At 40.3% G+C, this 25,809-nt stretch overlaps 1 protein-coding gene across 1 annotated transcript; it reads left to right on the top strand.

The window, feature by feature from the left end:
• Positions 1–7: 7 nt before the first annotated feature.
• LOC104909729 (vacuolar protein 8-like) lies at positions 8–24,254 on the top strand. The gene is made up of 14 exons (XM_010707241.3): positions 8–290; positions 3,369–3,488; positions 4,412–4,531; positions 5,353–5,472; positions 9,440–9,562; positions 10,441–10,523; positions 11,692–11,817; positions 12,614–12,659; positions 13,604–13,737; positions 17,340–17,468; positions 20,078–20,192; positions 21,077–21,211; positions 22,592–22,717; positions 23,597–24,254. Exons 1-14 carry the CDS (start codon positions 65–67, stop codon positions 23,716–23,718), a joined length of 1,725 nt encoding a protein of 574 aa, XP_010705543.1. The 5' UTR covers positions 8–64; the 3' UTR covers positions 23,719–24,254.
• The last annotated feature ends 1,555 nt before the right edge of the window (positions 24,255–25,809 follow it).

Raw genomic sequence — 25,809 nt, 5'->3', positions numbered from 1 at the left:
TTTGTTTGTTTGTTTTTTGTTTTTGTTTTTTGTTTTTGTTTTTTTTTCTGCTGTTGGAGCAAGAATGGGTCAGCTGTGTGGAAGGTGCATGCAGCTGCTGCGCGACTTCGTGGCCTTCGTTCAGAAGATGTCTTCAGAGCTTGTGCACAGCATAAAGAAATGCTTAGCTCTGATAAGCGAGTGCACCTGCTTGAAACAGAATGCCTCAAAAACCAGACAGCTGTACAAGCCCATGCTGCAGCCTCATGAGCGGGTGACAGCACAGGAATTTCTGCAGCAAATTGAAAGAGGTAAGAGCATTAGGTTTTTGAAAGGATTGTGAAAGGGGAAGGAGAATCTTTTGGGGGGGCTGAAAACAGATTCCCGTCTGAACTGCTCTGATGTTTTATAGTGGTGTAGGAAAGGACAGAACCACAGACTATTTCCTTTGTGTATGGGACATCAAGAGCTCAAGTGGCACAAAAGTAGGATTCAGGTAGAAGTGGTCTGTCCCTTTCTGCTGTGCCACCACTGTTAAACATGACCCGTGTACAATGTTTAGTGAAAGCAAGTCCTTCTAGTAACTGAAGTTAACTTTTTGAGTCGGTCCCTGAAGCAACAAAGCTGGAAAGAGGACTGTGTCAACATTGGGCACTACAGGAGCCTGTTAGCAGGAAACAGCAGCATGGTCCTGGCTGAGTTGTTCACGTACATCTATGGTCTGGTGCAGAGCACCTGGAGCTGCACTGAAGTGCCTGTGCTGTATGTGTGGAAGGCTGAGGACACCCTGGGACAAGTGCCATTGGGCTCAGAAGGCTTCCCCAAACTCCAATAAACTGGTCTGCCAGTATGTACTTTTGTGTACATGTTTAAGGCACAGAGCTTGAACACAATCATAGGATTCAGCTTGAATCAAAGCAGACCTGTAAATCTATGTTCATCTGTCTTGGGTGTCCTCTCAATTCTGTCCTAAGGTACAACATCGTAGGAAAACTTTTTTTTTTTTTTAATTTAATTCCTACTGTCACAGAATGTCTTCTTGGATGAGTGTGTTTTGTCAGTTGTCCAACCTGAAAGCATTCTTGTCTCAGTCTTGAAGAAGGGGCAGTTGCCTGTTGATCTTTTGCTTTGTCTTACAGCTAACTGCATGCATTGTGTTAAGTTTAACAACCTTGGGCTGAAGGGAGTAGACAAAATTGCATATCCTTCTGCTTTCATTTCCATACAGGGTGCAGGACACTACAAACCACTATTTCTTTACTTGCCTTCTTGTGACATGAACCAAGAGAGACATTTATCCTTGATGTAACACAGATAAAGTTGTTTGAAATGATCTGTCATAGAACAACTTTTGGAATGATTGTTGTGATGCTGACCTGCATCCTTGAACTACACAAGGATCAGCCTCAGCTGATGTCCTTACTTGTTAAACACAGGGATCTCGTGCTGTTGATATGTTTAATTAACTGCTGCATATGAAGCACTGGCAAAATCCCAATGTCCCAATGTCTATATCCAAAATAGGACTTTACTTTTCAGTTTTGTTTGAAGTGAGAATCTTCCAAAGCTGAACATTTTCTTCCAAAAGCTAACGTGCTCCTGGCCATTTATGAGTGTTTTGACAGTAATCCCGCTCAACTAAGAGATCAGGTGCAAGTAAAGAGTGGTCTGGAAAAAATGATGATAACATTATGGCCCTTTACAGCACCCACTAGTGCTTCTTGAAAAGAATAAATGTATGTTTTCTTGAGAAATCCTTTCCTCTCTGAGATGGGTCCACAAAGGTCCAGTTTGTCCTGGCTTTTAAGGTGTTGGGATAGAGCAGCAGGGAGCCTTGAGCTTCTGTGACAGCAGTGCAGAGGTGGCCACACATGCTCTTAGGAAAGTCCCAATGTCTATGATAGGAGATACACAGTGCGCAGGAAGAAGGACCAAGATTAGTTCTCTGAGTGGCCAAAGTCTGCTGCCAAGATAGGAGCAGAGTTTGGGAGCCTCAGAAAAAGAACCAAGACACATACATCTTACTTTAGTACTCCCCTGTGTATTTGATTCCAAGATGAGACGAGCAAGCCCATCCTCAAATTTGGACAAATTATAATAAACAGAAAGCCAACATTTGGACAGCTGGTGCAAGGAAAGATTTTGTGATAGGTCATATTCATTTGTTAGTTATGTCAGCAAATGTTTGATAAGCAGGTGAAGATTTTGTGTGGCGTTTTCTTTATCATTCTCCCAAATAAATATGCACAGATATCTGAGGGATTCAAGTAGTCAGTGTGTAAGGAAGGGAGCTAAAGTACATGAAGAGATCCTTGTTTTTTTCTCAAGGTTTCTTGCACACGCTGGTGGCTAGTCCTTCCCTTTGTGTTCATTGCTAACTATTAAATAAAAGTGATCATTATATGAAGTAGTTCTGTGAAACACACCTACCTAACCTTGAAGGTAAGCATTTGCTAATTCTTGATATGTCAGCAGCTGCTAATAGGTTGAGTTTCACACTGAGTCATGAAAGCTCTCAACCTTCACATCCCTCACATCCCTGATATCCCATGTGAAGAAAAGTAGCTAAATCTTGTTCTTCACAGAGATATTTCAGTCTTTAATGTACTGCCTAAATCTTATCTAAAGATCGATCATGTACTTGTGTGCTCTACCAGTCAATATTTAGTACATTACCTTTTCAACTGTTGATGCTATTGAGCTCTGGATCAATGGGCATTTTTTTCCTCTTTGCTGTTCCATTCCATGCACTGTAAGCACATAATGCAGTAACTTACAGAAATCATGGATGTCTGCTATTGCTGTACTCTCAATGGCTATTGCTGAACATTTGGTTTATTCATAGAGGAACTATCACACTCGAGAACAGGTAGACGCATGCTAGGAATTTGAGCCTGAGGCAAGCCCATTTGCAATCCACATGATATTTCCTGAAATTATTATAATACAAAGAATAGAAAACACAGCAAAAATAAGAACTTGTAAATTAAAAATCCGTTCTTGTTCTATAGTTTGTAGCTAAGAATGTCATTTTCAGTTGATACGTTTTAACAAAAACCTTCTGTGATTCAGGAAGCAATAGGAGTTTTATGGAGAACAACAACACCTGCATTTATACTGGATAACATAAAAGTGTCTAAAGGTTATAATTTATCTTGCATCCAATCACTAGCTTCAAGAACTTCATAAGAGGCACTGCCAAGAATAGGTTATTCTGGGTTTGTTTATTGCTGCTGCTCCTGGAAATATGAAGAGTATAGATGGGGTCTATGGAGCTGATTCAGTACAAAAATCTGTACTTGTTTGATTGGCTGTAAACTTTAATTTCTTTTTGTAAACTATACTTTTTCAAGTGTAATTAAGTCTGTGCTGTAACTGTATATCTTTAGGTTTTGAAATGTCACCACTGGGAAAGGACCCTCTGGAAGCCTTGAGGATCTTAGCTTTTTCAGAAAACCCAGGTCTACAACAGTCTGCTGCTCTCTATTATTTGCATATGAGCCAGCACAGTAAGTTATCTCAGTGCCTTGGAAAATTTCTGCATAATTATAAATAAAATTGTATTTTCCAACTGTGAAATCTACTTTGATTCATTAATCAAATTCATTAATCAAAGCTCTTTTTTTTTCCTGCTGCATTTTTTACCAGGAAAAATGGAAATGCTGTCATTGCCATATGGGCAGAATCATTCTGGGTTTTGCTATGAGGAGATTATCTCTCATGATTATAAAAACTGTCATTTGTTTTGAAAACAAATCAGCAGACTCTGAAGTATCTAAAGTCAGTGTATTCTGAATCTCCTGAGAGCAACACAACATAGAGAATCTGGTGGCAGGAAGTGGTCATAGTCATCTTTTAAGGTTTTGCAGTGCTTGAGTTTTTGGCAGAGGACAAACCCCTCAAAGCTAGTTTGTGGTGGAGACACGAAGGAAGCATTATGGTTTGTACCCACTACTCTGTGGGAGCCACTGCTTGGCTCTTGAGGCAATTTGTGAACAACTGCAAGTCAGCCTTTGTATGCCAAATAAGATTCCAACAAGAGTTTGGGTCCTACATAAAGGCAGAAATGCCAGCAACAAGCAAGCTGGGGTTTATTTATTTATTTGCTTTTTAGAATTGTATCTCAAGGTTTATCCTATGTATTTTTTTCTGGCTAAAAAAGTGTAGACTACTCAACATGAGGACCTGCTATGAGGTGGAATGACTTGTTTGGTAGCTAGGCATGTTAGTTTCCTTCCCATATTTTTAAAGTACTTGATTATTCAAAACCTTCTCAGGAAACTTGGCCTGTTTTGCCTGTACAATGTAATTTCAATGATGGAGAACACCACTCAGCCCATTTATGGTAACAACTCGGGCCCTAGACCGAAAAGTGAAAAATGAGAGCAATGTGAACGATGAGACTCCTGAGCATTTCCTTTTATTCCTGCAGTGAATGTTCCCCTGCCAACAGAGCATCTAGAGCCCTTCTATGCCTTGCTACGGTCTGCTGACCTGGAGGTGCAACAAATGTCTTCTTTGTCCCTTGTCAACTTTTTGCTGGAAGGAAATAGTGAGTAATTAATAACGCATTTCCCATTCTAGTGCATCTCTTATACAGGACTCAGTAGAGAAGGAAGGCACTTCTCCATAGTGAGGTTTACACAGATTCAAATTCCCTTTTTTTTGTGTTCTAGATAGTACCGATGTGAGTTCACTTGCAAGCCACATAGATGCTGGATATGTTAGGTCCCTTGAGCAATGCTATATCATATGGCAAGTAATCTTGGATCTGTTTGCAAAGACTGTTACATTTTTCTCAGGCTGGTGTAGGAATACCTATACTACTCTTTTTCTTGGATTGAGAGCCCACCACTTACCCTTTCAAGCAACAGATACAGCTCTCAGAAATAAATACCTATGAGATTACATTCATTTTCCTTTTACTAATTAACTGAAACTTGTTCTTAAATTGCTTACAGTTTGGAAAAAAAAGCTTAGATCTTTAATATAATTGGCTGTCTTCTGTAGCTTCTGGAACCTGTTTAATTGAGTTAGTATCTGGAGCTGCAGAGGACATGTTAAAAATATATTTATAAAGGTAGACTTCAGAACAGTGCAGTTGCAGTTTCCAGAATGAACTGTGTGTTTGAAAATAGAATTGCTGGTAAAAATATTTGGAAGCATTTGAACATCTCTTACATTTTTTCGAGTCTGACAATGAATCAAGCAAACCAAGTAAGACATTGTAAGTGCCTTTCAGGCTGTTTCTATATTAGTTAGGCTATATTGCGTAGTCAAAATATAGACCACAAAGGAAGGATATATTCTTTTAACAAAGGCTTTAACGATTTACTTTCTTGTTTGTCCATTTGTTTTTGAATCTGTGAATAGTTGACAAAGAAATGGTTGTCCAAATGGGTTTACTTGAGCCAATTCTGGATCTGCTTGAGTCAGAGGATCCCACTGTCCAGTGTAATTCCTGTGCCTGCACAATGACTTTAGCTGTTTCAGGTGAGTGTGCTGTTCTTTCCCTTTATCCTCTGCACTGAATCCATTCAACTTTTATGTCATATTTCCATATGATACCACTTTCTTGCAATTGGATTAAGAGTCAACAGATGCCACATTAGTATCTTTTCGGTATTCTTATTTCACAAATTCTTGAGATTCTGGTTAAAATCTTCTCAGTGTTTCTGGCCTTTTTTGTCTTACGGTTACAAACCCTTTTTAGATCTCCAACCTAAATATATTAACAACTACCATATCTTAATTAGTGTCTACATTGGTTTTTAACTTCAATATTTCTCCCTCTTTGATGTCTATACCAATGAAGATCTTTCATTTTACTAGAACGAGAAAGCCAAGTTCATTTAAGACTCCTTTTGTAAATTAGACTCTCCATTTATCTCCATAGCCCTTTTGGGTGTAAAGCATATGTTCCAGAAATGGAACATAGCTATTTTGCAGTACCACAGACCTCAAGCATTGTTACAGTCAGAAGACATACATAAGTGCTGTAGGAGTTTAATTTTGAATTTATCCCTTCTGAAAGACAGAGATAAGAAACATGCAATACTTCAGCTGGGATCTCATCCATGTCTTCTACTGTGACATCTAGGAAAATACGTGTCTGATACATCTGATGATAACATCTATGTCTTTTGCATTATGGTGTTGTTGTCATCCTGCAACTGATTTACCATTTAGATTTATCCTCTCTGCTGCTATTTTGTGTTGTCACCAGTTTGTTGAGGGTTGCAACAAAGCTCAACCACTGTTACCAAAAGTCATCATGTTAGTCTAGCTTATTATGCCTTTCTCAAACTGCGTTGTTCTTGTGTAAAGAATATGTAAAGGTCTGCTTAAAACTTATAAATAATGCTTATTTCCCTTCCTATCTTCTTTTTTTTACCAACTTCCCCCTCAGCATGGGAAGCTGCCACCTGATATCCCAAGAGGCTGTGAGAGGCATTGTAGATGCTTAACTTTCTCACTTAGGTACTTATGTTGTGAAGGGAGAGTGGATAAGCAGGATCCAACCATGTGAAAGTGCTGATTTGCTTTTTTTTATTTCAAATTTGAGATTCCTGGGCATAGGAGGACTTTTGTTTTAGTTATATGTATAGTTAGTGGAGTTTCTCTCCTGAAGATCTACAGAGGCAGATCCCTCCAGCTGTTGTAAGTAGTGCAGAGAAAGGGATGTCCTCTGGAACCTAAAGATGTTAATTAGTATTGAAGGCACTCTGTCCCTCCTTGATGTCTCTGCTTAAGCCAGGCTGCAGGGAGCCCTCAGCCACTCCAGTTGCATTCTCTATCGAGGATGGTTACCTATCACCACCGCACACTCTGTAAGTACCAGTGACTTTTGAGCACAAGTAGATCACATGAAGTACACAAAGAACTTCTAGCCTACATAAGAAAGCATATGCTGAACATAATGGTAGACAGTCCTGCAAATGCATAGGCTGGGTTGCTGCCTGGGACTTAGATCAGTTTTGAACATGTGTCTCAATTTGACTGGGATTTAGATAGAGTGGATACATTTATTTCTTTCTCAGAATACGTTTTGCTGCCACAGCAATGAGACTAAAGCAAGAAGCAACTTGCTAGAGTTTATTTTAATTCTAACTCATGTGCTCTGATATCTTAAAAGATCTGCTTGAGAAAACAATGTTGCTCAGTCATGACCTTCAAGTATGCCATTCCTGTTTGAGAATATTTTTTAAAAGATAAACATAAAAGCAGAACAAAACTGGAAAGATCCTTTAGATAGTTTTGAGGTGACTAAAACTTTAAATCCAAGAGTGGCAACGTGTCTTAACTCTGCTGCAATACACGTCCCTGGCTGTGCAGAGTGAAGTTGTTTAGTAATGTGACTGCAAGTTATACATGAACTGGGATATCCAGTACTTACTGGCTGCCAGAAATAGCCAAAAACTAAACAACAAACAAGCTCATTTAGATTAAAAGGATTTCAAGGTCAGTTGGTTCCAATACTGGCATTGGATAAGCAAGAGGACATGCGTACATCTGCAATTATCTGTTTCAATTTGTGAGTGGAAACAATCAGTTCTGGGATAAGAACTCTCCTCAGAGTAGATAAGAACAGAACTAAATGTTCACAGCAAGGGTTTGGGGAGGCCATAAAGCTAAACAAAAAACAGTGCACATTCAAAGCTGTGCTGTCAGGAGAATTTTAAAGCACACAAAAAGCAGAAAGTGAAAGGAAAGAATTTATAAATGTAGGTTTCCACATGGATTATTCAAACCCAGTTTGAGTAGATGTTTGTGATTCAGCTACTTTAGATTAGTATGTGGAGACATGGTTCCCTTCTAAAAACACTCTCAGGGGAATTGACTGCTGCACCAGCATCAGTGGAGGAACCACATTATGTAGATTTTCTCCTTCTCTGGAGATACTCTTCTCTGGAGATATTCAAGACCCACCTGGATGCCTACCTGTGCTGCCTGCTGTAGGAGCCTGTTTTGCAGGGGGTTGGACTCAATGATCCCAAGAGGTCTCTTCCAACACCTACAATTCTGTGATTCTGTGTGATAACAGACAGGCCATGGAGATGATAATACAATTATATACCATGGTGAGGTAGATATTTTCACCCATTCTGCTGTAAGTTGATGAAACAGATAGTGTTCAGTGTTCACATTATCTGACTAAAATTAGAATGAGAATGGAAGGAGGGATAAGGGAAAATGATTTATGCAAAAACAAAACGAGCAAATCCACAATAATGGGCTCTAATAAAGATGGTGAAGCTGAATTTCTCAGCTAGTGAATCACCAAAAGAAAAGGGAAAAAAGAGTTTTTTGGTCATAGAGGTTTCTACTCTCCCACAGTGAGAGTGGGTGCTCCAGTCACTCCCAGGCGAGAGCAGGGTGCCAAGCCCACGTACATGAGCCCATCCCACCACTGCAGGCTTCCAGTGTCGACCACCATCATGGAGCTTCCATTTTCAAACCAAACTGTTGTTTTTTTCTTCTTAAAGGAAGAAAAATCTTTGAGGCACACAGTGGCTCAATATTCTGTCATGGTCATCTGCTTCCTTCAGAAGATCTTTGGACTGGAAATGTGGCCCAGAGAAGCTCTTTCACAAGAGGACGTAGGCTCTCCTTACCCCATCCAAGAAAGGAGGGTGGACAAAAGAATATGCCCAAATTTTGTCCAGACATTTGTAATGCCCTTGCCAAAATGTGACCTTTTCTTCCTCACTCATAATTAATGGGGTGTATTGTGTGAAAGAATGAGGAAGGATCAATATCTGGATGCTCAATCTTTTTGTCTCTCCCCTTTATCCAGTTTATTAGAGTTTACATCACATCAGACTGGTTTGCATCAGATGGAGCTGCACTAAATAATTTCTGCTTTCACTGTAGGAAACAAAAGAAGAGTACACAGATGGATTATATTGGAGAAAGACTTATTTACAAAATTGACCTGAAAATTTCACCTGAGTAAATGCTTCCCATGTGACACAGATATTTTTAAATAGATGGCTTTTTCCAATGCAATTATTTCACTCAAAAATGAGAATATTTTTTCCATTACAAAAGGTCTTTCTTTGGGTATAAAATATACATATGAAGGCAAAAAAGGATTTAATCTGGAATACTAAACTGATCCCTGCTGAACTGTGCTTGAATAGATATCCTTGACTATCTGCGTGTGTGTACATCAGTTCCTTAGTGTAGAACAGCTCCAGGAATAGAAGTTTTGTTCTTATAAATCTCTAAGTTTGTTGGCACCTGGGGGTATGATCTGATCCAAATACTTTCACATTTCTTGCTTGTTTGTGTTTCATGTTTCTCTCAACAGGGTTTCAGAGACTGGCCATTGTTTAAACAGTCTAGAAATGTACATAAATGAATCAATACTCCAAAGAAAGCCAGTCCTGCCTGCTGTCCTGCTCCTAACTCTCAGTAAAAGGATACTGTGCGGCACTGTCTCATTTTTTTTCCCCAGAATCCAACCGAGAGGCTATCGGCGCTGCTCGAGGAGTTACACCTTTACTGTCTCTTGCCAATTCCTATGATCCTAGAGTACAACAAAATGCAGTTGGTGCTATTCTCAACCTTACACAATCAGGTACTTTCTGACTAACAGTTTAACTAACACTGCTGAAAGAAAATTCCTCAGCAGTAGAAAGATACATGAATTGAAAGGATTAAGACGAGAACAAAAGCTTATCTGCACAATAAGTTATTTTATACAGTGTTTGCATATTGTATTCATGATGATACTATAGCCTGATTATTTCAGTTTGGCCTCTCCTTATCTAATGCAAACCCATTTTTACCTAAACCCAAAATAGGAAGGCTTGACTTTTGAACTCAAAGAATTAATGTACGAGCAATTAAAATATTAAAGAAACAGAAATAATGATTATTTATTTAAGAAATATTTTGGTCTAAAAAACTATAAGCGCAACTGGTAGTACTTTGAAGCAATCCAACAAGGATTATCCAAATTTGTCCTGCAAAGTCAAGCTGTGATACTGTTTAACTTGTATCTCTAACTCAATATTGGATTACTCAAAATACACATGACACCATTATCCCACACAGCTACATGACATGCTCCTAAGGAATATCTTATTTCTATACAGTGAGGAGAATGTTTGGCAAGTACTTTTACAGTTGACTATTACACTTCTGCATTTATTGTTTGTTTTATGTGGAAATCATGCGTGGTGAATATCATGCTTGGTTTTTCATATTCTCCACCAAATCAGATTCTCTCAATAGGCTTTAGCAGAAAACCAGCGCAGGCGTAATCAACCAGTCTAGGTCATTTTGCTAAAATGACTGCACGCTACTGTCTTACACCAACTCTAAATGGTGTGCTCTGATGTTTGGATAAGCATAATCACTCTATTGTGCATATCCCTGTTAAATAATGCCTCCAGGTGAGAGAGAGGGAAGGGAAAGGACACACTAACAGAACTTTGTTTTCTTAAATGGCAGAGAGGATCCAACTGGTCTTGTGCAAGGAAGGAGCCCTGCCAGTTCTCACCTTGCTGCTGGAGTCCCCTGACTCAGAAGTGCAGGTATGGCACAGGCCAGATTTTCTAACAAGGAGAGTGTGACTGTAGGGAGAGCACAAACTACAGAACTGAGAAATGCAAAGATAGAGGGAAGGGAAGGCTCTGCAGAGAAGCAGACTGACATGTGAGTGCATTTTGGAAGAACTCAGCTCAGTCAGACAACATCTATTCAAAGCACATCATTTGTTTAGCTCCACAGAGGGTTTATAATGTCAGCATATACTAATACATGCACACAGTTGTTATACAGCTACCTTTCTGTGTCTTTTGGACCATCAGATCAGCTGGTGATAGGCCTGCTCTTCTGCACTCTTTTGATCTTCCCCTCTAAACAATTCTGATAAGTCTTTTAGAAGGCAAAACTTGCAAAGAATTTTTTTCTCATTTTTTGGGATGTCTGAGAACTCTTCCTGTTTTATGCTTACCCGAGACACCTTGTATTTCTGCACAGTTAACAGAATTGCTCCTTGATTTCAAGTATGCTAATGAAAACTATGAGTCAGATTTGTAAGTCCACTTGTTCATTCAGTTTGTCTGAGAAGCACAGGATTGTTATCTCCAATGTTCTCCTTGGTTCAGTTGTAAATGCCAGAAGTAATGGATCCTCTGGAACTGCTTTCTGCAAACTGTATCAGCATCACTTAGTTCTCCTGACATTCATCTTAAAATTTCTTTCTCTGCAGTTCAACCTGCTCCTTCTAATTATACCTCCCAAGTACCACATGTTTTAATATGTATAATCTTCCCTGGAACTAATGTTTAAATCTTTGGAAAATGATCTCTTACCATGCTAGGGCAGTGACAACATCCGTCTCCAGTCAACCTGTCTAAATATACAATGCAGTCCATGTAGATGAGCTAAGGTAGGTGTCAGCTGAGGAGTAGCTGCTGTAGTGCAGGACATTCCCAGACACCAGGGAGCACGTGGGTTTGTGCAGCGTGCACTGCCACAGCATGGCTGCTGTTGTAGCAATAGCAGATAAAGCTTTGTTTTTCCTCAGCGCACTCAGGCTGTTATCAGGTCTACCTCACAAAATAGTTGAAGATGAAAAAGCATTGTATTTTCTTCAGCTCTCAGTCTGAGGATTTCTCCAATTTAGTTTGACTCACTTCAGTGTTGTCATCACTTTGACCACCTCTCTCTCTGTTTTTTTCCCTTGTCTCTCTGCAGTATTACAGCTGTGCTGCCCTAAGCAACATAGCAGCCAACGCGCAGCACCATGAGGCCATGCTGAGAATTGGTGACAGATTCCTGCTGCGCATGCTCATCTCTCTTCTGTCCTCCTCTGTGGACAAGGTAAAGCTGCAATCTTCTCTTTACGTGAAGGTTTAGCATCAGAGTACAGCTATAAAGCTGGGCTTTCAGTTTCAGTCTGGCATACTTCTGCTTATCTACTGCACAGTTGCCTCTATGACATCTTTCCCACAAGGAAAGACACACATTAAAATATATGTAGGTTCTATGAGAGCAATGTTTGGAGAAAGAAAAGGGAATCATTAAAGCCCTGGACACTACCTTTAGGCTAGGTGACCTATTTTCTTTAAACTTGAAACTGCATATGAAGTGCTCTGTCCAGGCTCTTGCACTTATGCTACTTCTCCCTTTTTTTCCCTTCCTTGTGATATCCTTAGCTTTGACTACATGGCTTCAAAGAATAACATCTAGAAAATCTTGCTTTGCTGGGAGCCACTCTCTTTAAAAACTTCAGCAAGGTTCAATTCAGGATTTAAAGGGTAAAGCCTTAAATTCTGTGTTGACTCTCCTAGTTGAAAAAGAAAATAAATAAAAGCACATGAGACAAATTCAGTCTGTACATTTTCCTATAGTTGATTTGACATTCCAAAAATAATCCAAAAACAATCCAAAAACTGAACTCCATTGGCCCTTCCTCATCAACAACTTATCTAGGGGAAGTTGAAACAAACTCATTTAAAAAAAAAAAGGTTAAAAAAAAGGCCCAAAATTTGTGCTCTGAAGATAGTGTGATAGCTTGCCAGCATTGTCACATTTATTTTGAGTACAATAGCCAAGAACACACGTTACTGAAACCACTCTTTTTCTCTCTTTTTCTTTTTCCCTTTGGCACAAGAAGATTTCAAGCCAGGCATGTGTTTGCCTAAGAAATTTGGCTACCAGGGGTAAGTACCATGTTAGAGATAAATGAACCACACTATTTCTTTTCCTTTCTCTCTCTGCCTTTTGTAATGAGCATGGTAGGTTGGCAACCTTTCCCATTAAAAACAGAGACACCCTCATTTTTGCATGTTAGTTGGATGCTGCAGGAAGAGGGAGGTTCTGTGTGCACTCAACTAAACCTGCCCAAGGCAGCAAGAGGTAGTACCCAAAGTGAGGGAGCCAGCACACATCTTGAATGCACGGGCCTTTTGCTCCCCTCCACATTTCCCAGTCATTATAACCTTGATTAGGACAGAACATCTCCTGAAATTGCTGCTTGAGTGTGGCCTGCCCTCTCCTAAGGCATGAATCTCTCATTAACCGTAATTCACTCCCAAGCATTTGTCATCCTCTTAAAAAAAAATCCTATCCTGTTAAGTACCCCAATCCATTTCTACAACATACTCTAGAGATGAAAGCAGAGGAGCTACATGTTCAGCACTAGAGTCCTAGGGCCCAAAGTAAAGCTGTTCATCTAGAAATTGTGGAGGCACCTTGCTATCAAGCAATCACAATGATGGTGGGGCAGGGAGTAAAGGCCCTGCTCTTTGCTCCTTAGTGTCTCTGGTCTTTGAGACTTTGAGATTGCAGGGCCAGTGTTGTAGAAGGACCGAGACTGAGACAAGTGGTGTTCAAGGAGGTCTGTCTGTCTCTCTGCTACTACAGCGTTTTAGGCCAATGAATTGCTCAGAAAATGCCCCTCATTTTTTCTCACAGAGCTTAGACATAAAATGAAGCGTGTCCAAAGCTACGTGCTGCTTTCAAACCTGTATTAATTCTTGGCCTAATGAACCAGACTGAACGAGGTTTAATTTTTATAACGAAATACCGAGCACTGTCCTATACCACAGAGATTGGGTTGTCCCCTCTAATGTCCTCACATTTCATCATCACCTTCTCCACACAGCAGACACACAGGCCGAGCTGGTTGCCAAGGATGTCCTGCCCAGGCTATGCTCTATCCTGGTGTCCAGCAGTGAAGATGCGTGTCGTGCAGCTGTTGCGCTGTTCTGGGTGCTGTCCCAGCATGCACACAACCAGGTATGGCAGCTTATCCCCTGAGAGCTAGAGGGAAAGAACAGTTCTGGCCACTGCCTGCATTAACACTGTTACAGCATTCTGTGAGGTGTGCCCATATGCTCTGTGAGATCTCCCAACCCTTCCCCTTTCTGCCCCAAGTGATGAGGTTTTGCCTACTCCAGCTGCACTGTTTCTACCCAAGGAGCCTATCTGTTGTAGTGAGAGGGAAGCTGGAAATCCCATAGTTCATTGGATCACCTGTCAAGAGGCCCTGGGGATAGAAAAGGTAGAGATGAGTGTCAGATTGCTTGGCTGAGTGGACACCACCCTGCACTCCCTGTGTTCCCCTCGCTCTCCAGATTGTCAGCAGACTTATTCTTTTTTTTTTTTTAAATTAGACTTGAGGTGAGTTAAAACTCCATCGATCTTTAGCTAATTCAGTAGAACTTTCCTGTGACTCTTTGTGTCCTTAGGTACAGAATGGTTTCTTTGCCCATGTTCAAAGCAAACGCTACCATTCAGCAGTGTAATGCCATGCAAACACATGAAGAACTCTGGCTAAAAAACTGCAGCAAACAACCAACACAAGCACACCTGCTGTACTTTCATCCTCCACATGAAGCACCAAATTGCTAAGTAGTGGAAGACATTATTATTACCATTTTTAAACACACTTTTCCATTTGAGTGATTAAAGGCATCCTTAGGAACACAGATATGAAATGTTTTTGTTAGATGGCTTAAGCTATCAATAATCTCATGGGAGAGAGTTGGAGTTTGGGCAGATAAAGGAAAAAAAAGAAAGCAAGGACCTTTCTTGTCACACTACTGTAAGCATCAGTGACAGCCTCAGTGACCACAGCTGGGCCCAGATGGGGCTGAGACTTGGAACTTCCCCAGGGCACTGGAGACCTGCTGCCTCAAATCCTGTTGCAAGTACATGGCACAGCATGAAATGAATTGTGCCTCCTCTAACTCAGGGAAACGATGGAAAAATTGGAAAAGCTTAATGCCCATGGAGCCACAATCAGTGGACTGAGTTTTCCAAAGGTTTTGTGCAGACCACATTAGCACCGCATGTCCTTGTGGCATGTTGAGCTGTCTGCTGCAACTGAATGCAATTTAATCTGAGCAAGTTTACAGCAAAAATCCAATCACATTTACTGCTTTTTTTTTTTTTCAGTGAGAAAACAGGGCCATCCCCAGGGAGTGAGCGAGCCACGTGTTCTGAGGAGAGGCTGACCTCATCCTCCCCAGGCCTCCCCATTTCTGTGGCCTGAATTTTCAAGGCCTTTAAAAGGTTTCTTTCACTCGCCCAGGGTGAATTCTGAGCATCTGAAAGAGGACTTCTCCATGGGAACAGCTGTTAGGAAACAAACGACCACACAAAGCTAACCTTTACCACTGAGTCAAGTGATGCTTGAATTACTGCTAATGCTGTCAAGGATACAGTAGGGCAGGATTCATCTGCCCTTTCATTACCATGAATTAAACCCTCAGGAATGCTTTATACTAGCTACCGTCCCTTCCTTCTGGTCACTGTCCTGGCTGCTGACAGTGGTTCCCGGAGAGCACTGAACGACTTCTCTCTTACAGGGGAATTTTATTCAGTTCTCCAAAGGACAACCCAGCCCTAAAATTCTAAGGAAAGAGTCAGTATCTGTGGGAAGTGGCCTTTTAAGTCACATTCTTTTGAGCAAGGATGTGTCAGCTCCAGCTGATGCTGCTGACTTTCCATTCCAGGCACAAAGAGCTTTGCTTTTCCATTGAGCTACCTGATGAATATGATAACATTCATCTTGGCAAGCACTGTCTACCCAAGGATTTTGAGCACAGCATTGCAATTCTGAGCACAGTTCTTGCTGGAATGCTTTTCCTTGCTCTTTTATTTTGAACCCAAGGAGAAGTTAGGTCAATACTCACTTGAACCATCAAACCACTTGTACTCAGAGTTCTCTCCTGAGCCTCTCACACTGTGCAGCACCAAGCCAACAAAGTCTGGATCCCAGCTGCATGCCTGCCAAGGAGGCTCAGCAGAATTCAGAGCACTGTCACTTGCTGGCATTGGTCTAAATAGATGGAAGAGACTTGGCAGGAAAGTCATTACATATTGGAAAGTTCATTTAGAGTCTATAGACAATTTCCTCCTCTCGTGCTGTAGCAAATTAAATAAGGGTACTACAATCAATAGGATTACATAGAAAAGAGGACACGTAGTCCGAAAAGCACAGAAAACATTAACGGTAACTGAAATGGATGATCTAAAATTATGCAATTTCTGCTTTTGAGGACAAGTAAAAACAGAGTTAGAGAAAGTTTACAGCCATGCCTACATATAGGATTCTTTAATGCTCTGAATTTTGCCAAAGTACTGCCTTTTCCATCTACTTTCATGTCTTATTTTAATACTGCTGGTTATGACAGTGCTTAAAATAAACAGAAGTGAAGATGTCAGGTGACATGAAGAAAAAAATAAATATATCATAGAATCACAGAATCGGAGGGATTGGAAGGGACCTCTGGAGATCACGGAACCTGCTAAAGCAGGTTCCTTACTGTAGGTTACACAGGTAGGTGTCCAGGCGGGTTTTGAATATCTCCAGAGATGGAAACTCTGCAACCTTTCTGGAAAGCCTGTTCCAGTCACCCTCTGTCACCTTTGCAGGAAATTCTTCATCATGTTATTATGGAACTTCCTGTGCTCCAGTTTGTGCCCATTGCCCCTCATTCTGTCACTGCACACTACTGAAAAGAGCCTGGCCTCATTCACTGGACTTCTGGCCATTAGATATTTATAAGCATCAGTAAGATTCCCCCCACAATCTTCTCCAGGCTGAGTAGTCCCAGGTCTCTCAGCCTTTCCTCATAAGGGAGTTACTCCAGGCCTCTAATAGACATACTTTGTCATTTAACCCATGCAAAAGAAAGATGCATGTTAAACTGTTAAGAACTTCCTACTTCCTTTTGTGCTGCTTCAGTGGTCCTGAAGCAGATTTTCAAGTTCAGAATTATCCTTTTTTTTTTTCCCCCCAATTATATATAGGACCAGTTATTTGTTTTACACCAAACACACAAAAGCGTCTCAATTTCTAAGTAACATAAATAAAATAGTCTACTACTAATGAACACAAGAATCACATAAAGAACAGAGAAAGAAAAAGGTTTCCCAAGAGGAAATCTTACATTGCTTTCAACTGTAGACCTAACCCAAATACTGCTGAGGAACCTACCTGGCTGGTGTTGCAAACCCATTTGATATGGGAGGAAAACTACTTTCAGGGGGAAAACATAAAACTTCTCTAAAATATCCATCAGAGAATAGAGAAACGTGTATTGTCTCAGAAGATGCTGTTCAGAGCACTTTACTGATCACAAGTTGGCCTAAATGTACAGTCTATTACTGTTGGGTAAGCTGCTGGGGTACTTAAAGACATGGTGCTGCTGCTGTTGCATCTCCATTAACTTCCCTTGCCAGACAGAAGGCCATATTTTGAGAGAAAAGGCACTGGCCAGAACCACTTAGCTGTTGGTTTAAATGAATCAAGTAATGCTTTTCTTGCAGAGCTAAGTCCAACCTACTTACTGTTGTACTGATGTAATGGAAATGCTGGTTGCTTTTCTCAGGATGCTCTGGTGTGCACTGAACTACTGCAGAGCCTGGGGATGCTCCTGTCAGTGCACACAACAGACCCTGTGATTGCTGGCCATGCTGCTTGCATCATCAAAAACCTGAACCTTTCCAAGAACAGACAGGTGAGTACCATTCGTTTTTTTTTTACTGAATTATACCTGAGGAGGTTGCAGTTACACTTATAAAGAATCAGCATTACCCACAGAAAGATTTTCTCATTATTACTTATAAAATATGCGAAGTATAATTTGCACAAAAATGTGTTTATGAATAAAAGGATCTCATGTGTCATAACAAAAGTTATCTTTCCATATTTTTCCAATACAATGCAAACATGCTAAAGAAAACAAGAAATGTCTGATTTTCCTATGAGTGATATGCTTACGTAATTTGAGTGACCACATCACAGGGACAAAGCATATTTTGAGCAAAGATCATTCAAACTAATTTAAGGAACCATCCAGGAGAATCCCTGGTTGGTTAGAAACTGAATCCTGATTTCCTAACTGTCACTCTTTATATACCTTTAGTTACCTGTTTACGGTATTCAGAACTGATCTAATTTCACTCACTCTCAATTTGTTAAATATAACCCCTCCAACTGCTGATGTATATTTTCCTTGCTTGGCCAAGTACATGTTGTGCCAAGGTGCTATCAAGACTTCTATTGCTGAATTTGCTTCTAGTGAAACCCATACCTACAGATGCACTTCCCTGCTCATTTTCCAATTACAACTAGTTGCAGAGACTGCTGTGCTTACTTGTCTCCAATGTCTGAAACAAAAATCTTTTCTACATTTGACTTACCTGATTTCAGGTTTAGGGACATTTTATCCTTTCTTTTTTCATACTGAAAATTCTCATTCTTGCAGCTCTTGTGCTCTGTTGAGTTTTGTCTAGATTGTGTTAGGCTGAAGTACCAAACCATAGTACAAAATAAAGTTGTCCTTACTGCAAAGATTGTTCTAGCAATCCTTTGCCTGCTTTCCCATGATATAACAGAGCACTCAATGCAACTGGGAGAAATTTAGACCAGCCAAGAGGAAAATTTTGCTATAGAACTATGAACCTAACTAATAATGAGGAATGGGACAAATGTTTCAGCATGTCTTAAGCAGGGATTGGAAATCTCAGTTTCCAATAAAGCTTTTCACTTATATTAGCAAAGATAGGAATTAAAATAGTTTTTATAGTTGTGAAATCAATTTTTGCAAGGAAGTGCATTTCTTCAAACTCAAGGCCCACAATAAAAGTGGACTGTGCTTTCAAAAGCTTCTTTAAAAAACAGTTAGGTTCTGTGACTTTATTCTGTCCTTGGCAGGGAGATGGTTCATCTTCATGAAAGCTTTGCAAAGTGCCATGTAACGTATTTAGCACTCACTTCAGAAGTGAACTCACAGAAATGAATAGGAGCGCCAGGGTTCCAAGGTCAATTCTAAGGCACATAAGAGTCCTTGTTACAAGAGGGAAAAAAGCAGTGGTTTTGTGCCAGCAGGACACAGACTGTAGCAGCTTTAAAGGCAGCAGTCTTGAATCCAGCTTCAGCTGCTAAGCAGCAAGTTAAAAATTTGCAATATAAAATTGGAATACAAAAGAAGATATTCTTTTTGTTGATGGCCACCTGAGCTCCCTCATGGAGTCGTGAGCAGCTTCTATTATTAGGATTTTCCTATGAACTGGAGATGCAACTTCCCTAATTAAGTCTGGTGACTTGCTCAGAATTCATTCCTTGGTCTCAAGGGCTTTCTGTCCAGGTTTGCACAGGCTAAACCTCCTCTCTGTTTTCAACTTGCTGTCTGAAACGTAAACTCCGGCGCAGAGATATCCATGAAGTTCAGGGCATAGCAGATGCAATCTAAAAAATAAGGGATAAATAAAAATGTTTAATATGTAACAACTCTGCAGAATCTAAACTCACCTCACTGTCACATTCCCTCATATTTCCACAGATTAGAGCATTTCAACACCAGAAAGCTTTCAAAGCTGCAGATGCAAAGAAAATTATAAACTTCCACATTTCCCTATGCTTAGCTCTGGAGCACTCACGTTACTTTGCTGCAAGTCTTTAGCAAATGATAGCCTGATTGTAATATATAGCCTGACACAGTGGTAATAGGTCGAAGAAATCCTTAAGTTCCAAAGTGATCTGTGATCATGAAAGCACTCCATAGACAGAGCAAGCCCTGGAAAACACTTAAAATCGGGTGATCTCTGGCTCTGGTCCCTGGGTGTGCTCTGCCCACAGCAGAGGAGGCTGAGGGCAGGCCTCATAATGGCTGCAGCTCCTTACAGAGCAGAGGGAACAGCACTGATCTCTGCTCTCTGTGACAGCGACAGGGCTTGAGGGAACAGCATGGAGCTGTGTCAGGGGAAGGCCGGAGCCGGGGTTAGGGAAAAATTCTTCACCAAAAGATGCTTGGCATGGAACAGGCTGCCCAGTGGGCACAGCCCCAAACTGCTGGAGTTTAAGGGGTGATTAGATATATGGTTTAGATTTTGGATGGTGCTGTGTGAAGCCAGGAGCTAGACTCAATGATCCTTGTGGGTCCCCTCCAACTCAGGGTATTCTGTAAATCTGTGGTTTGTCACTTTGCAGCATTAGAGAAGAGACATTGGCATTATCAATGTCTTATTCCTCAGTATTGCAAAGAGATACTCAGTATTTCTGAAGCCCTTGGACACCATTAAAATACGATGGAAGTACTGAATGTTTATCTTTTTCTCATTGCAGAGAATCATTGAGAGCCCATGTGTTGAAGGTCTCCTCCAGACCATGCTTTCTATTGACATTGAAGAAAACTCTCTTCATTATGTGACATCTTGCCTTGCTGAGCTGGCAAAGCAAGGTAGGGAAATAGCCTCACCATAAATGGCTTCCTCTGAGAAGGGTACACATCCTTTATTAATTCTAATGGGAATTGAAGCAGAGATCTTTCTTTTAAGTTTACTGGGAGTTTTGCCATAATATGCAAGGAGACATTGGCGAGACGGTTGGTGACATTGGCTCCATTATTTGCGTTTTTTTTCTCTTGAACTGCTTAATTATTATTTTCCTTAAAACTCTTTGTGCCAAACTTCACTGCCATACATGACCTGTCTACTGTTATCTGTAATGTCACCCAATTTCTCAGCGGAATTCATTTCACAGTGCCAGAAGCTAATCTGAAAGGAGAAAGACTAAAATATAAAGTGTGTGTATCTCCTTGAATTTATTGCACATGGATTTTATAAGAGATTTCAAATTACCATCCCTCAACAAACAGCTGTCCTCATGACACAGAGGATAAGTGTAAACTTCCCCACCTCACTCTGGGACTGGATATCATCTGTCAAACATTTCCTCTCTTGTAACTGCCATGCAACTGATGACATGCCTCATTTAGTTCCACAAGAGGTGCTCAGCAGCTGTTGGACAGAGACAACTAGGCCAGAGTGGATCTTGAGTTTAAAAGGATGCATCCTTTCAGATCACAAACCCAATGATATAAAAATCCAACAGGCTTTCTGTGAACCAAATCCATATACTCTACTGAGAGCATAACTTCAAGACACGGCCATATTTTACAACTTGGAAATACTTATTTGCAAAAGTTCTGCATTTATTTTGTTTCTTCACTTCTGTAAAAGATTTCCTACTTAGACATATGGGTTCTGGCAGATTAGTCACACTCTTTTCTAGGGCACTAGAGTTTCTATTTTCAGACTACTCTCCCACCTTTTTGCCTTCTAGAAGGAGGCACATTATGCATGGTCAAATGGATGAATGAACCCTTGACAAAGCGCTTGGTGAGACTGGCTGGCCAACGGGAACATACCGAGACATCCTTTCAAGCTGCCTCCATCATCCAGCACATGATAGATCACGGTAACTGTCACACAGCATTAACTGTGCTTTCAAAGACACTTATGGTTGTCTGAGGTGAAATGAGTCTTTTTCCAAAGGAATTAACTGACGTGCTGAACAACCTTTAACATTCCTCCATCTAGTTTCAACCAATTCATTAGCACAGAAGAGCCTCCAGTCACCCTTGAAATACACACTTAGCCATGAAAATATACCTTAGCAAAAGAGGGTCTGGGTGAGGTGTTTGTTGCCCTCTTCAAGCACTTTTATTCTGCAGGGCTAGTCTCTAAGCCAGTTCTGAGGTCCTTAAAGAGAGGTTTAAGTAGAAAGGTGGGATGGTGTAAAATACTCCTTACTAAAGAAGTGAGAACACATTGCAGACAAGAGGCATTGCTACATCTTTCTTTGGCCCTCTCTGCCAGCACATATACAATATGATGGCATCCCCTCGTATAGGAGCAGAGACTGGAAGGGGCAATTGCAAGGGCATGGATAGTTTTTGCAATGCTATAATAGGATGATGACAGCAGGGTGGCTACAGCAAATAAGAAGAAACTCAAATACAGCAGCCACAGAAATGAAGGAAAAGAGCTGCTTACCTTCGGAAAGCCTCAGGTAGGCAGGGATCTCCAACAAGAGATGGTCTCACCTCCACTACCAACCCTTCAATGAGGTCTGGGAAGGGGTAGATCCTGGTTTCACCCCTTCTGGTCACTCAGGTGCATTGCATTCACCTGAACTCACCTGGGTTGGCCCTGCCTTCCCACCAGGTGCTCAATCACTGCTTCAGGTCACGACTTAGCATTTCCACTACAGTTATGTTCCAAACTTTTAGATCACTTCCTCTGCCCAACCAGCAAGAGGAAGATGAAACAGGATCATCAGGAAGGTGAACCAAACACTGCTGTTTTAACTCTTGAATAGATTAGCAGGAACAGTAAAGTGTCTTTTTAGAAGGTAGCCTATGTTTTAAATTTCAGTTACAGATAATGAAGAGAGCATAATTTTAACGAGCAGAAGACAAATACTTTTATGACCACTTGCCCTGTGCAGCTGAGCATTTCTTAGATCTGCAAGAAAAGATGTTCAGAGCAAAGGGAGTCCAGCAGCAGCATGCTTCAGTGGTCAGTGTGAGAAGCTGATCAGTGTATGTGTCAGCACGTGCAGCAAACAAGGACAGGCTTCTGCCCCTTCTGCAGAAATCCCGCACGTCAATTCCATGCAGAACCAGTGCTACCATTAATGGTTGCAGGTGGAAGCCCTTTGCCATTCTCTGCAGTGACACAGGCTGTAACTGAAGGCAGAGCAGTCATTAACAATCTGAAGCGTTGTTACACTAAACAGTTATGGAAGCGTTTTAAAAGCTCCTGCTGATCTCCGGTTATTCTCCTATTTATGCAGAAAAGATGATGCTTTTGTTGAAGTGTCACATCATTGAGATTCAGGCCTACCTCAGGAATTTTCTTACCCATCAAGAGGTTCGCTTCCAGCAGCTGGCCATTTCTACATTCTGCAGACTGCAGGCAGGTACGTCTTTGTCGCCAAGCCCAACCTCTGGGGCACTGTCTGCTCCCATCAGCAGCAAAGGCAAATCTTTGTCACAGGCTGTCACCTACACCCCTGAACTGACAGCTCTGCATGCTTAAGCAAGCAGAAGAAACCCAAGGATAGCTGCTACCTTAACTATTTTATCTGTTTTAAAACAAGAAAGAATATCTTACAATAAACACAGATGTACTTTATTTATTTTGAACTTTTAGATCAGAAACAGGACTTGGGGTATAGATGGTTTTTGTCCAATATGAGGATGCATGGTACTCAGCCTAAAAGCTTTTCAAATTTAGAATTTTAATTTATTTTGATTAAGCAAGCACAAGCAGAGCACATGGATGGCAAAAGCTGGAAAGCTGCGTATTTTCCATACTAAAATTCTGTTCTTTAATATATTCCTCTCTTTGGTTCTGTTGCTTTTAAATCATTTTTTAAGTACAAGTTGAGTACAGATGAGAAATGCGATATGATAATAAATGATAAATATATACTGTGTATCTCCACAAATACAGAGCCAGAGCTCTGATACATCTTTGTATATATCTGCTGTACAGAATCAGTACATAAGAGTGAATTTGCCAACTGAGCAAAACAGCTTTTGCCATCTGGATCTGAAGTTAGCAGCAAACATTCTTGAATGGTTGTAGGGATGAAAACTGAATTAGTGTCCATCTGCTTTGTGTGGCAGAAAGATATTGTTCCACTTTCTGTATACTTACTTTATACTGTAGTAAGAAACAATTTCATTATCTAACCTAAATAGAAGCATTCTAAGCACATGCATTAAAATGCAGAGGAAAACATCTGAAGAGGGCAATTGCTGCAGCTTGCCTAACACTCATTTTTCCTCTTCAGATCCAGAATTCTCATTAGCATTCAGGAAAAACCAAATGGCCAAACTCCTCGAGCAAGTCCGTCAACAGACAGAAGAAACTCAAGAGCTCCTTAGGGCAGCTATTTGCCATGCAGACAGTTAATATTTAAAACAGATAGCTTAAAAAACTTACCAGATCCAAGAGCCTGAACTTTTAGAGTTGACTGTCTTCATGGGTTCCTGTAGCTTAACTGCTCCTGTTACTTGCAATTTCCTAGTATGAATATGGTGCACGGCACCTTTATAAAGCAGAGATGTTCCAATAACAAGAATGGGACCAGATGAAAAAGCAAACACAGTATAACAGCTGCCATGAAAGACCTGTGAAATGCGTATGTGAAGACAGAAATCTATTTTCTGCAAATGGCACATTATTTCCATAGGTACTTGCAAAAGGGAAAGTGAACAAATTTGACAAAATTACACATTAATGTTATACTCTGTTAATTCATTTTGAAAGAAGTTAGAGGACCAATACATGTAGTAGTATGCTTAGCTCTAAATTCAACTCTCTTGAATTCATGATGTATATAGATGTTCAGACTGCTCACGCCTTCTCTCTTCTCCAGGGAGCAGTGAATCTGTCTCATGGATCTTCTTGCCAATCAGAACAGTATTTTTCAGGAAAAAAAAAAAAAACCAACAATACCAAAGTCCAGAGCCTTGAACTTATGGGGCACTGCTTTTTTTTAAAAATGTTTTTAATGTTTTAATTTCTAGGAGAAAGCTAACCTATTAATAGTTGTCTACTACTACTATTAATTCAGTAGTAATCTATTTCCTCCTTTAAAACATATACTTCTTTTTTTAAATTCAGGAAGCTGGTTGAAGCTTCTTTTGGACTGGCTGGAATACTGTAGTTTTATGACAATTCAATTGGCAAATCTCTGCTCCCAGAATGCACAGTTTTTTATTTAAAAAAAAAAAAAAAAGTACAGCTTTAGAGTTGCTACTTGCTACAAACATGGAATACAAATTGAGTGAGATGTAGAAAAATATCTGCCAACTAAAATCCCACTATAACATCTTACTTTGGTCCATTTGTTTAAGCTGAGCTTAGGAGAGTGGGGAGACATTTTATTTGGGTAAAGTTTCATTTCAGCAACTGCAAGTTCTCTCCAATTATAAAGTCTAAAAACAAACAAACCCAGCTCCAAACAGGTAAAAGCTTCTCTACAGCACAGCAAAAAGACTAGCTGAAGAACAGATAGCTGTTGAATAACGTAGTATGGAATTTTCAATACTCATGTGTAGCAGACAGGAAATTTCTTTAGAAACATCACGTGAAAGACCCACGCACCTAATGATGCATGTTGGTGCAGTTGGGTTCTTAGAACAGAGGACCAAAAGGAGCTTACTGACAGACAGGGATGAAAGCAGGAGATCTCCAACTCCCAGGACACCTCCTGGGATGATTTTAGATCATTTTCCCAACAGAAAACCAGTGCGACTTTTTATGATCTCTGTGATATAAGTGAAGACTTTAGAGTGTCTTGTCTCTGTTTTTCTTAGATATTTAATTGCAAACGTTACATCAACGTCTTTGCAAGAAACATAGTTGTTGTGAAAGGTCACTCACTACTCCATACCTTCAGAAAAGCTTTAATTTCTACAACTGCTGATTCTACCTCACAGAACTGTTGACTCCAAACATAAAAATAACAAAACAGATGCAATAGCAGGCAAAAAAGCTGGCATTCATTTTATACTGTACTTACCACTGATAACAATATTCAAATCTTCCAGCATTTAAAGAAGGGGTTTAAACCCAAGATTTTAAAGCGAGCATTTGTTTTCCCTTTTTATTTGAAGCAAATCTGGAATGAATATAATTATATATTGTTTTATTTGCAGTCCAGTGCAAAAACCACATGGGAAATGAAGTAAGCTCTTCATCTTTGTTCTTTAAACAGCAAAGTGAGTGTTCTGATGTCTCATAAAAATAGTTGAGATCAATACAGCTTATGCCTGAGCCTAAATGAATCCTTGGACCAAAAAAAAAATGAAGCTAAATCTTACTGGCAACATCTTTGTTCTGTTCATAGCTGTAAGTAATCCTGTACTGATTTTCAGTAAAGAGATCAGAGGAAAACTAAAAACTAAAGAGGTTTTACGCATACCAGGAACACAAAGAGTTTTCCATTACAGACTGACTCCTGCTTCAAGTATGCAAGAAAATCAAAGTAGAAATAGA

The sequence above is a fragment of the Meleagris gallopavo genome, chromosome 2 (genome assembly GCF_000146605.3).
Source record: "Meleagris gallopavo isolate NT-WF06-2002-E0010 breed Aviagen turkey brand Nicholas breeding stock chromosome 2, Turkey_5.1, whole genome shotgun sequence".
Taxonomy (NCBI): Eukaryota; Metazoa; Chordata; class Aves; order Galliformes; family Phasianidae; genus Meleagris; species Meleagris gallopavo.
The sequence above is the reverse complement of the archived record's forward strand: the minus strand, read 5'-3'. Positions and strand labels throughout refer to the sequence as shown.

Excerpts from the sequence above, each read along its gene's own strand:
- LOC104909729 (XM_010707241.3), top strand. The coding sequence starts at position 65 with ATGGGTCAGCTGTGTGGAAGGTGCATGCAGCTGCTGCGCGACTTCGTG. Across the intron at positions 4,532-5,352 it reads CTTTTTGCTGGAAGGAAATA|TTGACAAAGAAATGGTTGTC; the intron begins GTGAGTAATTAA and ends ATCTGTGAATAG. Across the intron at positions 13,738-17,339 it reads CCCAGCATGCACACAACCAG|GATGCTCTGGTGTGCACTGA; the intron begins GTATGGCAGCTT and ends TGCTTTTCTCAG.